This window comes from Dryas octopetala, chromosome 1 (genome assembly GCF_963921425.1).
Source record: "Dryas octopetala chromosome 1, drDryOcto1.1, whole genome shotgun sequence".
NCBI lineage: Eukaryota > Viridiplantae > Streptophyta > Magnoliopsida > Rosales > Rosaceae > Dryas > Dryas octopetala.
The window spans coordinates 30,193,751-30,211,742 of NC_141366.1; the positions used below are offsets into that span (position 1 = coordinate 30,193,751).

Genomic DNA, 17,992 nt, shown 5'->3' on the forward strand with positions numbered 1-17,992 from the left:
AAATGATGCATGAGGAAAAAATGATAAGATCTAATTGGAAGGGACCATTTTGCCCTCAAAGATTTGGATAAAAAATATGTAAATTAACAAAAGAACCTCAATTGGCAAAATTGAAAAAATCAAAGTCCTTAATTTTCTAAATTAGAAGTATGGGGAACAAACTGATACAAGTGTAATAGTCTGGGGAGCAAAATGGTATTAATCCCTTTGCATAATGATGTGCAATTCAAACGTGTAATATAGTCTATAGTTCATAATAGGAAGTGGACCACCTTGTCACATAACTACATTTACTTAATTTTCATTTTGATTCAATTGTATTTCCATACATTGGTTGTATTGCGCAAAAAGGTAGAGGACGAATTTGGGAAGCTTAATAAATTTCTTGAGAAATTGAACTACACTCGTAGGCTCATAGCTTAAGAAGAACCAAAACCACAGTAAAGACAAAAATGGAGTTACGGGAAATTTGTTATGCGGTTAATTTGGACGGTGCAAACAACAAACTGTTCTTATTAGATACTTTTACATTTTCTCCATGTAGCTTGCATGAGATTAAGACATTAATAAAGACCCATACCTCTGATTTGCCATTATTTTTTTAAATCATTTTATCGTTGGAACAACTCTAACTGCATCGAATAAAAATTTAAAAAATACATTTCTATACTATTTAGTAAGCAAAATATATAAAACATAATCTAAATTATGCCAATCATTTATTCTATGTAGATCTTACGGAGCATGTTCTATAATACACGACATGATTGGGGGATGATGCACATCCTTGTTCTTCTCCTCCATTAGTGGAGAAGTTTTTCTGTGTAACCGATACACTGCCACGTGGTGTAACCAATCTAACATGTAAGGGTATTGTTGGACGGCATATTTATCTCTCTTAGGGTATAATATTAATAACATTCACTCATATTATGATACATATACTGGTTACACCACGTGACGGTGTATTTGTTACACAGAAAAATCTCTCCCATCAGTGAGCTAATTCACAACGTGCTTCTGGGATTAAGTTAGCCTCACCCTGAATTTCAGGAGATGAAAGATGAGTTGTTCTTGCTTAATGGGGTATTCAATATTGGGATTGAATACCATGGCTTAAATTTTGGACTTGCAAAGGGTATGCAAAACGAATGGTTTCAAAGTGTGTGCTGGAAAAATTAATTACTGTTTAACTTTAATCATTAGTTTTCCCTAATATAAGAACTTGTGAGAAGAAAAAAACAAAAACAAAAGCAGAGCTTTTTGATACAATTATGAAAGAGACCATGAGGAAGCACCCAGTAGTTGTATTGTTTCCACCACGTCTAGCTCTTGAAGACTGCAATGTGGGAAGTTACCATTTTTGCAAAGGAACAAGAGTGTTCATAAAGTCGTGGACTATAGGCAGGAGAGCCTCACTGTGGGATAAACTTTGTAGTTGTAATGTGATTAGTGTCCCAATATATATTGTGGCTCAGAATTAATTTCCTGCCAAGCTTTTGAATGATATTGCTCTCTCCTCTTTCCTGCTATATTCATTTCCATCTTTCTTATATTTCTTTGCTGAAAAGTTAGTTTTGTGGTATTTGCTATATTCATTTCCATCTTTCTTATTTTTCTTGGCTGAAAAGTTAGATTTGTAGTATATGTTTGGGTTGTTCTGGGAAGATGGAAGTGCGTACTTCCATCGAGAAAGATTGGAATGCGAGTGAATGTTTGTTTCCACCAAAACGGCATAGTTTTAGTGTAGTATAATTAAAAAAATTGGACAACTTATTTCTTAGTCAAAGGATCTGATCCTCTCCTAAACACTATCTCCTAATCACTTTCCTAATCCAGGCTAACCAAATCCATTCCGTGTTTATTCTTTTTATTTATTAAATTTGGATAAACTTTAGTTACTTTGACTTTTACAATTTCATATTTGAATTATGGGTCTCATGCGCGCCCAAAAGCACACAAGGTTATTTCAGTCAATATATTAGGAAGTTACAAAGCTTCTGCATCCACCCCTCAAAAAAATAATAGGGCAGGGAGACAGTTGGTCTTGAATCTTGATTGTTCAGTCAAATCTAATGGTTACATTGGGTTTTTGAGGTGCTTCACCGGTTTGTGCTCATCTTTATAACAAAAGGAACGAAGTTATTCCAGTTTTCAGCCCTAAAGATCTTTTCATTCATTCTGAAATAAGTAAACGATCTTAGAGCTTCAGCCTGTGAATGGTAACAATTAGCATGTATTTGCCATAAACCAACCTGCAAAGAAAAAACTGACGTGTGAATATCGGGGGCAAAATGGTAAACCAACAAAATGTGTTTAAGTATTAACTGGCTGGATAACTTTAACTTGTATCAGTTAATCATTCATAAAGAAATAAATCAAAACAAGCCAACTTAAAGTGTATCAGAAGCCATGTCTCACAAGTTATAACCCAATCACAATATTACATACATCATATTCTAGTGTGTATCTGTGTGAGAGAGTGTGTTATCTAATATACGGTCAGACAGAAATACAAGTTTTTTTTTTGGCCAGGAGATAGAAATACAAGTTAATTAGCTTAAATTTGTGTTTACTCTTGAGCAAAGGATGAACCTACCCTGTCAAATCTTTCGTTGGTATTTCTCCCGATCAAATGTATTATCCTTTTATTTGAAACAGTCCACATCTGGATCGAATAAAATCATATTAGAGCAAAGTGGAATTGGATATAATATCATATCAAGAAATGGGAAAGAAATTATATATAAGGAAAAGTCATTTTCTTCACACAATACCACTTAAAACAATTTTTCATGTCAGAATGAGGTTAATTGTGTTTGACACTAACACAACCTATTTATTATTCGTGCTAGTAACTTAGATATGTCGTGTTAAGTAATGATCCAACTTAACCCACTTTGTGTTGGTTTGAGTTGTTTTAACATGTTCTGTTGAAAGTTTGTCAAAGCCCACATGAAACCAACTATAAAGTGCACGGCTTAACTCATCCTCAAAAACAGGCTTGTAAGGAGACGATTGCCCAAGACTTGTATAGTGCACAACCCAACCATATTCTGGCGATGTGGGATATTTAACACCCCCTTCAACGCTAGGGTTGGGCCCACTGCTACATGACCAAACTCCACTAAACGAGAGTCCAAATGGCACATAGCAAAGCCAACCAATTCCAGGATACATCGGGTCACAAGAATCAGTTGGGCCTAATTAATGACGAGAAATACGAAACATCGGCTCTAATACCATGCCAAAGCCCATATGGGACCAACTATGAAGTGCATGTGTTAAAAACCATGGGCCTAACTCATCCTCAAAAACCGGCTTGTAAGGAGAGGATTGCCCAAGGCTTATATAGTGCACAACCCAACCATATTCCGGCGATGTGAGATATTTAACAGTTCACATTCCTAACTACCAAGGAGTTCAAAGGCAATTTCCCAGTTAAGGCGTATGGTAGGGTCAACATATACATCAGCCATCAGCAAACTATAGTCATAAACTTGATTAGTTAGGTAATGAGATGGATACAGCTACATGGCCTACTATATAAAAGAAAATATCAAATATTAAAAAGGACTTCAAAGAAATTACCAACAAGCCAACAAGCTAATAAGCAAATCATTATTAATCAACAGACCAATACCTGTTGGAGTAATCCTTCTGGGCTGCAAAGATAGGATTGGCGGGTATCACCATCCATCATTTCTAAGCAGCTGCAGTAAGATATTTAGTATGTGAGTATGCTAGAACAGATACATTTGAAAGGGTAACAATGTCCAAGGAACTCCATTAGCCATCATGTTGGTCTGAACAAAATGCCAGTAAGAACATAAAGATTTAGAATCTTACGAAACATGCAAAGCAGCTCCATGATGAGACAAAATTGAAGCAACAGGATCATAACCATCCCTAAGAGCAGTGTTGTAGTATCCAGCTGTAAGTTCAGCAGGGTGTGCTACTGTCTGGTACCACCAATATATTCCCCCAATTTTAGCCACTAATAGAATAGAAGTTTGCTTGTTTTCTTGATATTGCTTCAAAATTTTAGCAGCCTTAGCAAGAATAGCATCTGCATGATGGAGCAACCTACCACTATACCATTCCTACAATGAAATAAGCTACTGTCAGGCCTCTTAAGCTCCACATTATATTTCGATCAGTTTGGATAATCCTGTTATGCTAAGTATCACATGATGAAGAAGCATAATACATGTTCCCCAATTATGCATTTATAGGTGTCCTTGGTTTACTTAATCCTATGATGTTGTAGCTTCATATTAATAAGCATAATACAACTTCCCAATTATAGGTGTCCTTGCATTTATGGTGTTCCCAATTATGCATTTATAGGTGTCCTTGTCATAAGCTTCATATCCTTCAAAAATTATACAATTAAAATCATGTTGCATAAGAGTGTTCAAGACAGAAAGCATCAAACAGTCTGCAAGAATAACCCTCAAAAGCAAATGGAGTTACAAGAGAAGTTCCGGATAAGATTGATAAGATATATTGCATGCACCTACAAAGAAGTCTTGCATAACTAAAAAACACACTAGCCCAGGATCTCCATTAAACTAAGTGTTTGCATTTTTATTTCATGTGATAGTTCTGGGATGAAATGTGCATGAACAACCAAAAAGATGACACATTAATGTCATGCAATGCACTAGGCTTTGTTTATGCATAACTTTTGTATGGAAATATTAAAGCGGACAACTTCCAACAGTTTCATACAAGGAAAAAACACCCATAATCAGAAAGAAAGCTTTCCTCTCCCTCTTCAAAGAAAGGAACTCCAGATGGAAGACTGTTGTAACAGCCAGCATTCTGTGGTCCCCTCTCTCCCCACTGAGGCTTTCCTTCTTTGTATGCTGCTACCTTTAGGTCGTCCATCCTAACCAGGGTTGAAAATGGTCAGAATTCAACATCAACCAAATTTCCATCACAAGATGAAAGAGTTACCTACATGTACTTGTCATAGCACTGGAATTCGCCAATTCCAGGAAATGTCCATCTACCATCACCAAAAGGATGTGCAGGATACCTGTGTGCAATGCTCCATTAGAAATTATTGCACTGGCTGCTTCATACTTGTGGTTCTAGTGTAACTGTAACATTACCTAAGTTCACCGGAGGGACCAAGACCAACACCAATTTCTTCTATCACACTTCCAATAAAGGATTCAAATTTCTTAACAAAACTGAACATGAAATCTTCATAACATTGGAGGGCAGTCCGGCCACAAAACAGAGGAATGTGGTCAACCCCTAGTGTAAGATAATCATCATTGGAAAATCCATTTTGGTCTCGGTAATATATATGCTTATTTTGGTCACCAATCTGGGTGGGGAAAAACAAAAGCATCAGCTTCCCCATCTAAATTCAGGATCCAAACTAATTCAGATGCAATTAAGGTCAAATTATAGTTCTTCTTTCACATCCATCTACTATGATAAATTTTTGTGTACATCAAAGATGAAATCAAGCATGCCAATGGGAACACAGTACCAAAGCACATTAGCAAAGGAGGGTTCTTTAGAAACATCGATATTATGCAGTTATCCAAATGTGTAATATTTTCTATGCTGTCAGAAATTATGACCAGATAATTTAAAGGTGTTGATAGAGGGAATCATGTGGATTCTAGCAGTCTAATAACATCAACAGCCTAAGGAAAACTTCTAGGCCAGAAACAAATGGGAATATATATTGAATAATACAAGCAGTTTGTCTTTTTTCCAAAAAAAAAACAAACGAATAAGAATAATAATAGCACAAAGAAGTTTGCATCATTGGCAATGACTTACATGTAACCATAGTAGCAAAGAAAACAAACCTCTATGATCCAAAGAGGAAGACTTACACCCCCTTTTCTTCTAGAAGAAGAATTCATGTTTGAGTGAAAAGACAAGGCAACATGCAACTTCAACCCTGACTCAGAAATCAGTTTGAAAAGCTCTTCATATAGAGACCAATCATATTTAAGAGGAGAGAAACGCTCTACAATTCCCCACCAAACCTCAACTGCAATTCCATGGACACCTGCCATCTTGAGTGCTTTTAGAGATACAGTTAAGGCCTTGATTCTGAAACAACAATGAACCAAGCCACATATAAAGTTTTCCTGTGTTGCCAATAACACTTGAAAGAGAAAAGAAAGTACATGACTTGAATTGGGAAGAGATAACTTAAAAAATATTTTCGAAACAACTTTTAAGTCCATGAGTAAATAACTTGAATTGGGAGAAGATTGCAAAAGTTAACTGCAACCTGCTAGATAATCATACTCTGTCATTTAAAAGAGTAGTGCAAAAGAATTAGTTCTAGAGTTCTAAATACATTAATTGCTCCCAAATACTTATTATTATGGAAAGACATAAAACTTACTTCCTAATCCTCGGACTCCCCGAATCATCAATGCAGAATGCATCGACAGGCATCATCACATATACGGGAATTCTCTTATGTCTCGATGATGGCAATATTGAGGACCTCGAATTCTCTCGTGCATCCATGCTACAACAATAAATTGATCATCAAAGTAATGCACAATTGTAACATCACATACATACACATACACACACATACACATACATAGTATACATGTGTAGCGATCCAATTTCAACTTTTAACAGCAGGAACCAAGCTTAGAAATTAAGCTTTAGTTTTTAACTTGTCATTTTAAACTTATCAGCAACCAAACTGAGCCCATTCTACTATTCAATAAACCCAACACGAATTATAGAATTTAATGGTGAACCAAATGAATCATGCAACTGAAGAAACTAAAAACAAGAGGAAAAAGAAAGAAAGAAGTGTGTGTGAGAGAGAACCTGAGAATGCTATTTCCGGGAACAGGAGGGGACCTAGTGAAGAGGCCGTTTTTAAAGAGAGGAATTGTCGAAACGTTTCGGAGATTGCTGCTTCGGATGTTGGGCTTGTCGTCGAAACTGACCTCTTTGAAGCTGAACCTTCTTCTGGCTGTGCATTTGCACACAACTCCTCCGTTGTCCGCTATTGCCATCGATCTCAATTCTCAAATTCTCAGAGAGAGCTGAGGCTTTCAGAGAAACTCCTCTATTATATTTCTACCAAATTAGATTATTTGTTGAAAGTTTGAAACTAAAAATTTAATCAAACTGATGATAAATATAAATATATATATATTATATGTTTGTTTTCTGGTATTTTTATTTTTTCTCACTGTTTTCTGGTATTTTGATCACTCTTCATCCATCATCACTCCATCACTCATCAGACGAGTATTCTGGCCCCAATTGTACTACACTAATTTTTTATTTTTTTCAGGTGTGATGACCATCAGTCCAAAGAAAAAGCATTAAGACTAGATGGTCAAAGACTCAAAGAGAGAAAAAAAAAATGTTGGAATTTCGAATTCAGTGGCTATATTCACACCCAATTGTTCTATTTCTCCACCCACATTTTAATAAAAATGATAATGACAATTTTTTTTATAAAATAACCTCTAATGACTTGACTAAAAAAAATAAAATAAATATACTGTACCTACCCATTTCGTATTCACTCACTTCTTTACAACAATCTGAACTTAATAAACCTTAGAATTTTCTTCTCTCATTTTTCTTATATCATCAATTATTTAATTATACTATTTTTAAGTAATAAACAATTAAATGGACATTAGAGAAAACTCTCCTAGTAAAAAGGTAAGAAATTTATTTATTTATTTTATTTTATTTATTTTATTTATTTTATTTTTTGTGTAGGACAACCATGCAATGTTCTTTCTTTTTCTCCCCTTTTCAGAAAAATTATTTAGTCTTTTCTTTATATTGTATACCTTGATAATTATCTGCAATGCTTTTTTGTTGGCTACCTATCTTCCCTTTAGGACGCTCTCCTTGCTAGCATACTTGAAAACGAGAAGCAAACTGAACTGGCTACTCGTGTTTCGACATAGAAACAGAAAATTGAATACAACTTGGAAGAACAAGTAACAAAGTGAAACCTACAAACAATGATTCTACCCCTACAATGGAAGCTTGGGCATCGTTGAATTATGGTTGAATTATGGTCTTAATCACGTACTTTGACAATACCAAAAAAATAATCTTATACCCATCCTATAATTTATCCTTAAGCTCTAAATTAAATTCTTAAAATCAATACTCAATTTATAAATTAAAAGAAATATTAAAATAATGAATTCTTGATCTAAAATTATAATAAAGAAAAAAAAAATAAAAGTAGGATATAAAATAATCATACCTTTTAAGGCTATGATTAATGCTGAGAGTGAGAGTAAACACAAACTATGATTTGTTGATTAGTGCGCCGGAATATGAGTGTGAGAGTAAATGAGGGTAAAATTTGAGAGTGATCTATGCAAAAATTGAGAGTGAGAGCTTGAGTGAGAGTGGGGCCCACTTTGTAAAATCACATGCGGATGGTTTAATTGAGAGAAAGGGGGGGTGTTGAAATGACTTCCTCATCCTTTTGCTTTTACTTGGGCCGGTTACTTTTTGTTGGAATAAAAGTATTATTTAAGGGTGAAATGGGAAAGCAAAAAAAAAAAGAAAAATCTATTAGTAGCTTTACTATAGCCAAACAGATAGTGCGCCACTCTCTTTGTTGAGCACGTGTAGTGCACCAACGGTCTAGATTAAAAGACCGTTGCAGATCAATGATCCCCTTTAATCGACCTTTACTTAAAAAAAAAAAAAAAAAAAAAAACTGATCCAGACGTGTGGAGCGATCTGAGCCTTCCTTTTCATTTGACCATTAGTGATCAACAGCTCCCATTTAATTATCGTTATAATTATAATAAAAATACATAAAAAAGAAAACAAAAATTAACTTAAAAATTCCAACGACTATTCATCAATTTTTCTATAAATTGAGCATTTACACCCAATTTTTTCACACATTTATCTATCTTTTCTATACTAAATTGTTATAGAATTTTTTTTTTTTTTTTCACACTCTTTCAGGATGTATTTCACCAACAAAACAAGTTGAAAGACAATTTGGTGGACAAAAAAATATATAAATTATAATTTCGGTCATAAAATGAAATATTCAAATATATTCAATATTAACCTTAAATTAAAGATCTCATTAAAATAAAACTAATGGTATAAATTGTATAAATATTTAAGTTATAAATTATAACTTAACCATCAAATAATCTCAATTAGACTTAATTTAATTAGGTACAACTGTATTACTCTTAACTATTACTCTCAGCACCACTGCAGTTTCAACATATATTACTATCACTCTCAGATCACAAAATCACTTTTCAGGCCACAAAATCACTTCCAGGCCACAAAATCACTTTCCAAGCCATGTATTACTCTCACTCTCACTCTCACCACTGTGGATAGCCTAATAGATCTATGGGTATCAACAAAATAATATCATTGATTTTCAGTTTTTGTGACATAGTAGAACTAGAGTTTATGAAAGAAAGAAATTATGAAAAAATATGGGTGGGTGGGATAATAGTTAAGGGGGTGAGAATAGTGTTTAGTGGGTAGTTATTTGAGTTGGTATATCAAAGACTATAATATGAATAATGGGTGGTCTGAAGAGTGTTTTTATGTTTTTTTTTTTTTTTTAATTTAATGGGGGTGTAAAAAGAAGGTGGGTGAGGAAAATAGAACAAGGGGTGAGAATATAAACACTCTTTGGAATTATCATTAACTAAGGGCTAGTTTGGTATTGTTTTCAGGAAAAATAGCTATGAAGCAAAGTCAGCTGTAAAGTAAAGCAGTTAGGTGTTTGGTAAACTATGTTTTTAAAAGTGTTGTAAATGCAAAAAACAGTATCAAAGTATTTGGTAAATATTAAAGTAAAAGTGTTGTAACTGTGTATAATTACTATAATGGACTACTGAAAGTGTCTTTTACTTATTTGTTTGGTAAAAGTAAAATGTTTTTTTACTTGTTTTTGAAATTTTTTGCTACAAATTTGTATTAGCATTAATTTTTCTAAGAACAACATTATTAAATAAGTATGCCTGTTATTTTTTTAGGTATATTATAATTTTAATCGTACAAATAAAATATTATAATTAATAATTACAATATAAAATATAACTTACAATGGCCATATTTTTTTAATTTAAAATAAACAAATAAAAATTATAGACGTTTTGTTTCCTTTTAAATTACTTCAATGAGAATAATGCAACGTACATGTGGAATAACATTACATGTTTGACTTATGGGGTAGTATTTAATCTAACTCTGCTATTTGCATATGTTACATCATATATTACTTCTAACCGATGTTAATGATTATTGCACCTACTCCCCGAGAGGAAAGAATGACACCCTTTTAATTAAGCTAACAAATGAAAGGGAAAAGTTTAGCTAAAGAACTTTAACTATACATTATATCTTTATTCAGGACATAAATTTCACTTTGTGTCAACTGGGGACTAAAATTTTCATTTTTTGTCAATTAAGGACCTTTTTTTTTTTTTTTTTTTTTCAGTTTTAATCTCAACTTTGGCCCGACGTTGGATCCATTAAAACTCGATCAAACTCAGAAAAATTATACTGAGTTTAAAGATATGCATCTCCTCTTTACAAGCATATAAAGATCACCCAAATCGGACCTCTACAACTCTAGATAATCAGCCCTAAACTAGGGTACTCGAAACTATCTAATTTTCCAAATATTTTCTCAGAGGTCTGATTGGATAGTTTTAGGTGCCCTACTTTGGGGCAGATTATTTGGAGTTGTAGATATCCGATTTGAATGATCTTTATATGGTTATAAAGAAATATGCATATCTTTAAACCCAGTATAAGTTTGTTGAATTTGGTGGAGGTTTGATGGGTCTAAAGTCAAGCCAAAGTTAAGATAAAAACTGAAAAGAAAAAAAAAACAGTCCTTAATTGACACAAATGAAAGTTTAAGTCCTCAGTTGACACAAAATGAAATTCATGTTTTACAATTTTTTTTATTTTTTTTATGTTGTATATTATGGATTTATGGCCGTTAGATGGAGGGTGCCTGATCTTTATCATGCACCATACACTACCATATCCTAAAAAACCCTATATCTCTTGTTGTAACACGAAATCTCCAAGTAGCTTGAGTCTAGAAATCTTCGGTCCTAAAAACATAGAAAACCTTCGGAGGTAAGAGGCCATCTGTGTGGTGCCGGCCAAAGGCTCTCCGACGGTCAAGTTAGAAAACAAGATCAATTATCAACTTGGAGCATTTGGAATTACATACCTTTGTGTGATCTTATGAGAGTCTATTTATAAGAGGATGATTTAATCCTTATGGCCTTAGGATTGTAAGTTGGTTAGACTTGTAATCACCGGGAGTATAATCCATATTGAATTGAACTCTTATACTTGAATCCTTGTTTGGAGGGGAATTCAAGCCATTTAATTCATATGAGAGTTGGTTTTCCTAGTAGAACATAGAGTTCTTAGGTCCCTTGAACTGTGGGTGGTGTGGTAATACCTCTACGGGTTCTCAATTTAATGCATCCGTGGGATTGGATAGAAACTCGGACCCATCAGCGAGCTTGGAGGGATCCATAGGCTCAGATAGATCCGTAGGCTTGGATGTATCCACGTGCTTGGAAGCATCCGACCCTCCTAAGTGAGTGTGAGGATTGTTTCCCTTACTCTGTGTCCAATGGGTCCTCCAATTTATGGTGTTTCATACCCCCAATGTTATAGATGATAGAACTTTGTCTATAGGTCCCATTATATTTATAAGTGCATAGGTCGTATCATCTAAGTCAAGGAACCCCACCTTCATATAATTTCTAGGGGCCCTATTCCTTTCTCTTATTTTCTCCAGACCCATTATAAATGAGTGACATAGGTCCCATATAAAGTTTATTCATGGTCCCACAATTGCCCCCAAAAATATATCCCTTGAACTTTTTATAAGGGATGTGTTTTTAACAACTCAATCTTCCATGCCGCCCCCTGAAAATGAACACAATATAGGTATGAAATTGTTTCCTCCACCTCATTTGCCCAAAAATTTCCATGGGTCTGAAATTTTTTGCTTCTTTCATTTCCTCCTTTTCTTCTTCTTCTTTTTTAGACTTTGACCTCCAACTTTCCAACACCCATCTTATTTTTAATCTCTCATCCAAAACTTTTTCATGATTTGAGGGTCTAAGAAAAGAAAGCCAAAATGGAAGGACCCTTGGACGATTTAGAAGTGAAGGTATCATGCCTTAGTGTGAACTTTGAGAGCTTGGGATCTAGTGCCACCAATGACAAATTTGAGGAGAAGCTTACCATTAATGATGGGTCCCCCTCCAAGGTGGTGGCTACCTTCATGGACGTTGATAGCGTCGCTCCGATGAAAGCCGGTGATACCTCTGAGATGGTTCGGACCCGAAGCCGAAGATCTTCATCATTCTTTGATTTCTTTTCTTGTCTTGTTTGCACATTTTGTTTTTGTGCATGTTTAAAACTTTATTTTTGTTTGCTTGAATTGTATGGAGTAAACACATTGAGATGATAATACCGGGAAGCATAGAACCCCAAGGATCCGTTTATTTGTTCATGGAAGGTTCCAGACCTATGGGTTCGCTCCCTTGTTTATGGGAGGTACTGGACCTGTGGTTCCGCTCCCTTGCTTATGTGAGGTACCAGACCTATGGGTTTGCTACTTTACTTTTGGGAGGAAATGGACCGTCTGCTCCTTTGTTTATGGGAGGTACTGAACCTATGGGTCCGCTCCTTTACTTATAGGAGGTATCGGACCTATGGGTCCGATCCCTTGCTTATGGGAGGCACCGGACCTATGGGTCCGCTCCTTTATTCATGAGAGGTACTGGACCTATGAGTTCGCTCCCTTACTTTTGGGAGGTATCGGACCTATGGATTCACTCCCTTATTTATGGGAGGTACCAAACCTATAGATCTGCTCCCTTGCCTTTGGGAGGTACCAGACCTATGAGGTCCGTTCCCTTGTTCATGAGAGGTACCGAACCTATGGGTCCACTTCCTTGTTTATGGGAGATACCGGACCTATGGGTCTGCACTTTTACTTTTAGGAGGTATCGGACCTATGGGTCCGCCACCTTGTTTATGAGAGGTACTAGATCTATGGGTCTGCTCCCTTGTTTATGGGAGGTATCGGACCTATAGGTCCGCTCCCTTGCTTATGAGAGGTACTGATGAGTGTTAATTTTGCACCATTTTATGATATTAACTCCTTAACCTAGAGTGCAAAAACTCGACATTTTGTGTCTTGTTAGTTTGTTTTAGTGTTTTTTAGGTCAAATGAAGTAATGATGGAACAATGAGCCTAATGGGGCAATTTTGAGCTAAAAATGGAAAATATGGAAAAAAAAAAAAAATCTTGAAAGAATCTTCTAGAAGAATTTAGAATCTTGGACATAATCTTTTGGAAAATCTTTTTGGTCAAGGTTGACTTTTGGTCAAAGTCAATGGTCAACCATGTTACATCATCACATGACATAGACCACACATGCAGCCCATGCACTATGGGCCATGCGCATAACCTAACCCAAAAGGACCAAGGTCATGCGCCTATTGCAAGCCCACAATGAGGAAGCCCAAGTCGTGCAACCGAGGGTCCACAAGCCCATGTGTATACCGCACCTACATGTCTGATCCAAGGCCCAAAGATGAAATCCTTTATGTGCAAGGAAGATATTTGGAAGATTTTTGGAAGATTTAGTCAAAAATCACAAGAAATCCAAGCTGAAAAAGAAATCAAAACCCTGGAAATTCAATAGCTAATTTCGACAGCAATTCTGTACTTATCTATATCGAACCAAGTAGCATGCCATATATGGTTGGAGAGCTACGGATGTTAGCTTCGCAGGGAATTTTACGGATCTCGATTCCGAGTTGTCTAGCTCAAGGTATGGCCATTTTAGTGGAGGTAGTGTATCAGTTCCGTGAGTAGAAAAAAAAGTTACTCTCAAACAAATCCAAGGCCCATTTTTGGCCGAAAATTAGAAGCCTTAATGTGCAAGGAAAGCTCTTGTCCCACATTGGAAAATCAACAAAACCTCTCCACCTCCTCACTACTATATAAGATCCTCGCTCTCTCACAAATCAATCATCTTACATCTTCTACACTTTACACTTTTTTATTTTCTGAAAGTTAGAGAGAGAGAGAGAGAGAGATAGAAGTTGGCCCACGTAGGAGGAGGGGGCAGCAAGCCTTCTTGCTGCCCTAGCCGCATCTCCCTTGAGTTTTTCTTTATTTTCTTTTCCTTGTCTTTTCCTTTTGATTTTCTTCTTTTTCATTAGTTAATTAGTTTGTTCTTGCTTTCATTATGGATTCAATGATTATAATGAAAGTTAGATCTTTTATTTTTTTTTTCTATGTTTTGAGTTTTTATTGCTTTGCTAAGTTGGATGATAAAACTTTAATTGTGAGTTGTGCAATGGTGACACTTGTGATTTAATTTGATGTATGTAGTAAATCCTTGATCTCTAATAAAATTGATTCTATTTGTTTGCACCCTTTGACTAGCTATCTTAGGGTAATTACATCTAGATTATGTTGTGAAATTAAATAAGCTCGAAAGGATGATAATTTCAATTGGCAATAAGTGAATATCCTAAGAACGTACTCATAAGAAAAGAGATCATTGGATGCTCATAGGTTACATTAAGGTGAGTTTATGCTCCATATGTTTACCATTTTCACAAAACTTAATGACTCTTGCATGGATAATAGTTGTCTTAGGTACGCTTAGGAACATGCAAGTTAACTGACTAGGGAAGGCCTAAGAAGCTCTTGTTTATGCATAAGGGAAACAATAAGATTAGCGTTCTATACCTATTGAAGCACATTTGGTGCTAATTAAGAACGCACGAAAACGTCATTTCGGTGCATACTTACTTCAATTTCGTTCTAATTGCTCCAAAACATGCCCATTTGGAAAGAAAGCAATGAGGATGCACTTTCTCATGTTAGGATTAGCGTTCAAAACCTGTTGAAACACATTTGGTGTTAAGAACATCCAAAAACGTCATTTTGGTACATACTTAGTCCAATTTCGTTCAAATTGCACCAAAACGTTCCCGGTTGACAAGAGAGACATAGGGAGACACTTTCTCATGTTAGGATTAGCGTTCTATACGTATTGAACCACATTTGGTGTTAAGAACGCACGAAAACATCATTTTGGTGCATACTTGGTCCAATTTCGTCTTAATTGAACAAAAATGTGCCTATTTGGCAAGAAAGACATGGGGAAGCACTTTTTCATGTTAGGATTTTTGTTATAGACCTGTTGAATCATATTTGAAGTTAAGAACGCATAAAAACGACATTTCGGTGCATACTTGGTCCAATTCGATCCAAATTATACCAAAACGTTCCCGATTGGCAAGAAAGACATGAGGAACCACTTTCTCGTATTAGAATTAAAGTTCTAGACCAATTGAACCACATTTGGTATTACGAATGCACGAAAACGACATTTCGGTATATACTTGGTCTAATTTCTTCCTAATTACTCCAAAACGTGACCATTTGACAAGAAAGACATGGGGAAACACTTTCTCATGTTAGGATTAGCGTTCTAGACCTATTGAACCACATTTGGTGTTAAGAACGCATGAAAAAGTCATTTCAATGCATAATTGGTCGAATTTCGTTCTAATTGCTCCAAAACATACCTATTTGGCAAGAAAGAAATGAGAAGCACTTTCTCATGTTAGGATTAACGTTCTAGATTTATTGAGCCTCATTTGGTGTTAAGAATGTCCTCGAAAAGGCATTCGGCTGGTAAACTTTATTACATTTATGCATTATCTTGAATTGCTTGATTGTATTTCCATCAATAGGTGGTGGATTCTAAATTTTTAGCATTGCAATTGTGTGTGTATGTGGTGTGCGTGAGTTTCATAACTTACAAACCCCTCTGCTGTGTGTGTTTGTTAGTGAATTATATTTGGTAAGTTGAATTGGTTTGATGTGTATTTACCTATTCCTCGTGGGATCGACCTTGTATTTATATGCTATGCTTACATGAGCGATTTGTATACTTTCGAGCTACAACTTGGAATTCGTTTCTAAATTCCAAGTAAAACAAGTTGTACAAAAAGGAGCAACAGGTACCGGACCTATAGGTCTGCTCCCCTTTGTCTTTGGATGGTTTGGAGCTTGTTTTTGGATGTTATAACATTTTTTTGTGAGAAACCATGGACCTATTGGTTCACCATTTTTGGTGAGAAACCACAGACTGATTTATCCACCATTCTTGGTGAGAAACCATGGACCTATGTCCAATAATTTGTTGTGAGAACATTTTTTTTGGTGTCGCGGGGGGTTGTTGCCAAAGGAATGAGACCTTTAAAATATTTTCAAGATCCTCTCCTTGTTGCCCCCATTTATTTTGCAAACAACATAGCTCGAAAAATAAATTTTGGGTAGTTTTTTTTTTTTATTGAACTAAAGATCTTCCATCATAAGACCTTGTCCTAACGAGTTCGGACCAATAGTCATAACATTTGCCCCCGAGTGGGGTACTTGAATAGGTGTAAATGTTCCAAGAAGGTGTTTTGCCTTTAGAACACCCTTTTGGTCGGCGGTCCCTGGATTTTTAAAGACTTGGACTTTAGTTCAACCAATGATGACTCTGAGGAAAAGCCTTTTGTTGACAATGAGTCCTCTTATAGTGACAACCACTTGATGTCGATGCTACCGCCCTAGAGGATGCCACCGAGAAAACCGAAGGGTCTGAGCCAAAAGCTTCCATGGCTCTTTGATTTGTTTTATGTCTTATTTACACCATTTGTTTTGTTAATGGCCGTTGGGGCCATATTGTGGTATTTTGGAACCTTTTTCTTGGATCTTCGTTGGACCCTTTATTATTTTGCAATTGCACATTGCTTTTTCTCAATATTTTCTTATGGGTGCTCTTCTACTTTTGCACATTTAACTTGTATAAAGTAAATATAGTAGAATCATGATGTTGGGGGCATACATGACTCTTATGGTCCGCCCAATTGCTCGTGGGAGGTACCAGACCTAGGTGCCTTATGAGAGGTATCGAACCTATGGGTCCGCTCCATTTCTACTTTACTGCCGGGGGTCCGCCTACTTGTCCATAGGAGGTATCGAAGATATGGGTCCGCTCCCTTTCTTCTTCTCTGCGGAGGGTCCGCCTACTTGTCTATGGGAGGTATTGGACCTATGGGTCCACACCTTTTCATCGTTTATAGTGGGAGGTCCGCTCGTTTGTTCATTGAAGTTACCGGACCTATAGGTCCCCTCCTTTTTCTTTTTTTTCTTTTGTGATGAATCATGGACTTTGGTCCGCCATTTTTTGTGAGAAACCATGGACCTATTGGTCCACCATTTTTGGTGAGAAACCATGGATTTATTGGTCTGTCATTTTTTTTTGGAAACCACGGACCTATTGGTCCACCATTTTTAGTGTTGGACCACGATAAGGAAATTTTCTGGGGTTAAAGGTTTGTTTATGCATTGAACTTGCTTATACGAGAGATTGCCCTTCGAAACTTAACGGCTCGTCAACACAGATTAGTTTATTACTTCGCAAGAACTGACCAATTTTTGCAAAATTAATTTGCTAAAATTAGTTGCATTTTGTCTATTGCAAAGAGTTGACCCCTTGAGATTAAGAAACTCACCCGGTCCCTTAAAAATGCACATTGGGTCCTTTAAAACATTTCAAAGGTGTCTTTCTTGTTGCCCCCATTTATTTTGCGGACACTTAGTTTGAGAAATAAATTTCATATGATTTTTCTTTGTTGAACTAGAGGTTTTTCATCATAGGATCTTTTCCTAATGACTTTGGACCGATAGTCATAACTTTTGCCCCCGAGTAGGGTACTTGAATGGGTGTGAATGTACCAAGAAGGTGCTTTGCCTTTAAAACACCTTTTTGGTCGACGATCCCTGGGTTAGTGAGGCCTATAACCCACGGAACCAGGACTTTTTAGATGTAGTATGGACCTATATGCCATGGTACCATGAATTTGTGTATCCAGCTAACCTTCA

The 17,992-nt window shown here is 36.0% G+C and overlaps 1 protein-coding gene across 1 annotated transcript; it reads right to left on the bottom strand.

Moving 5' to 3' along the window:
* Positions 1-1,923: 1,923 nt before the first annotated feature.
* Positions 1,924-7,129, bottom strand: BAM4 (beta-amylase 4). The gene is made up of 10 exons (XM_086251247.1): positions 6,835-7,129; positions 6,389-6,517; positions 5,838-6,087; positions 5,121-5,341; positions 4,967-5,044; positions 4,735-4,894; positions 3,850-4,103; positions 3,644-3,713; positions 2,600-2,668; positions 1,924-2,255 (listed from the first exon to the last, which is right to left on the bottom strand). Exons 1-10 carry the CDS (start codon positions 7,023-7,025, stop codon positions 2,103-2,105), a joined length of 1,575 nt encoding a protein of 524 aa, XP_086107373.1. The 5' UTR covers positions 7,026-7,129; the 3' UTR covers positions 1,924-2,102.
* Positions 7,130-17,992: the final 10,863 nt, after the last annotated feature.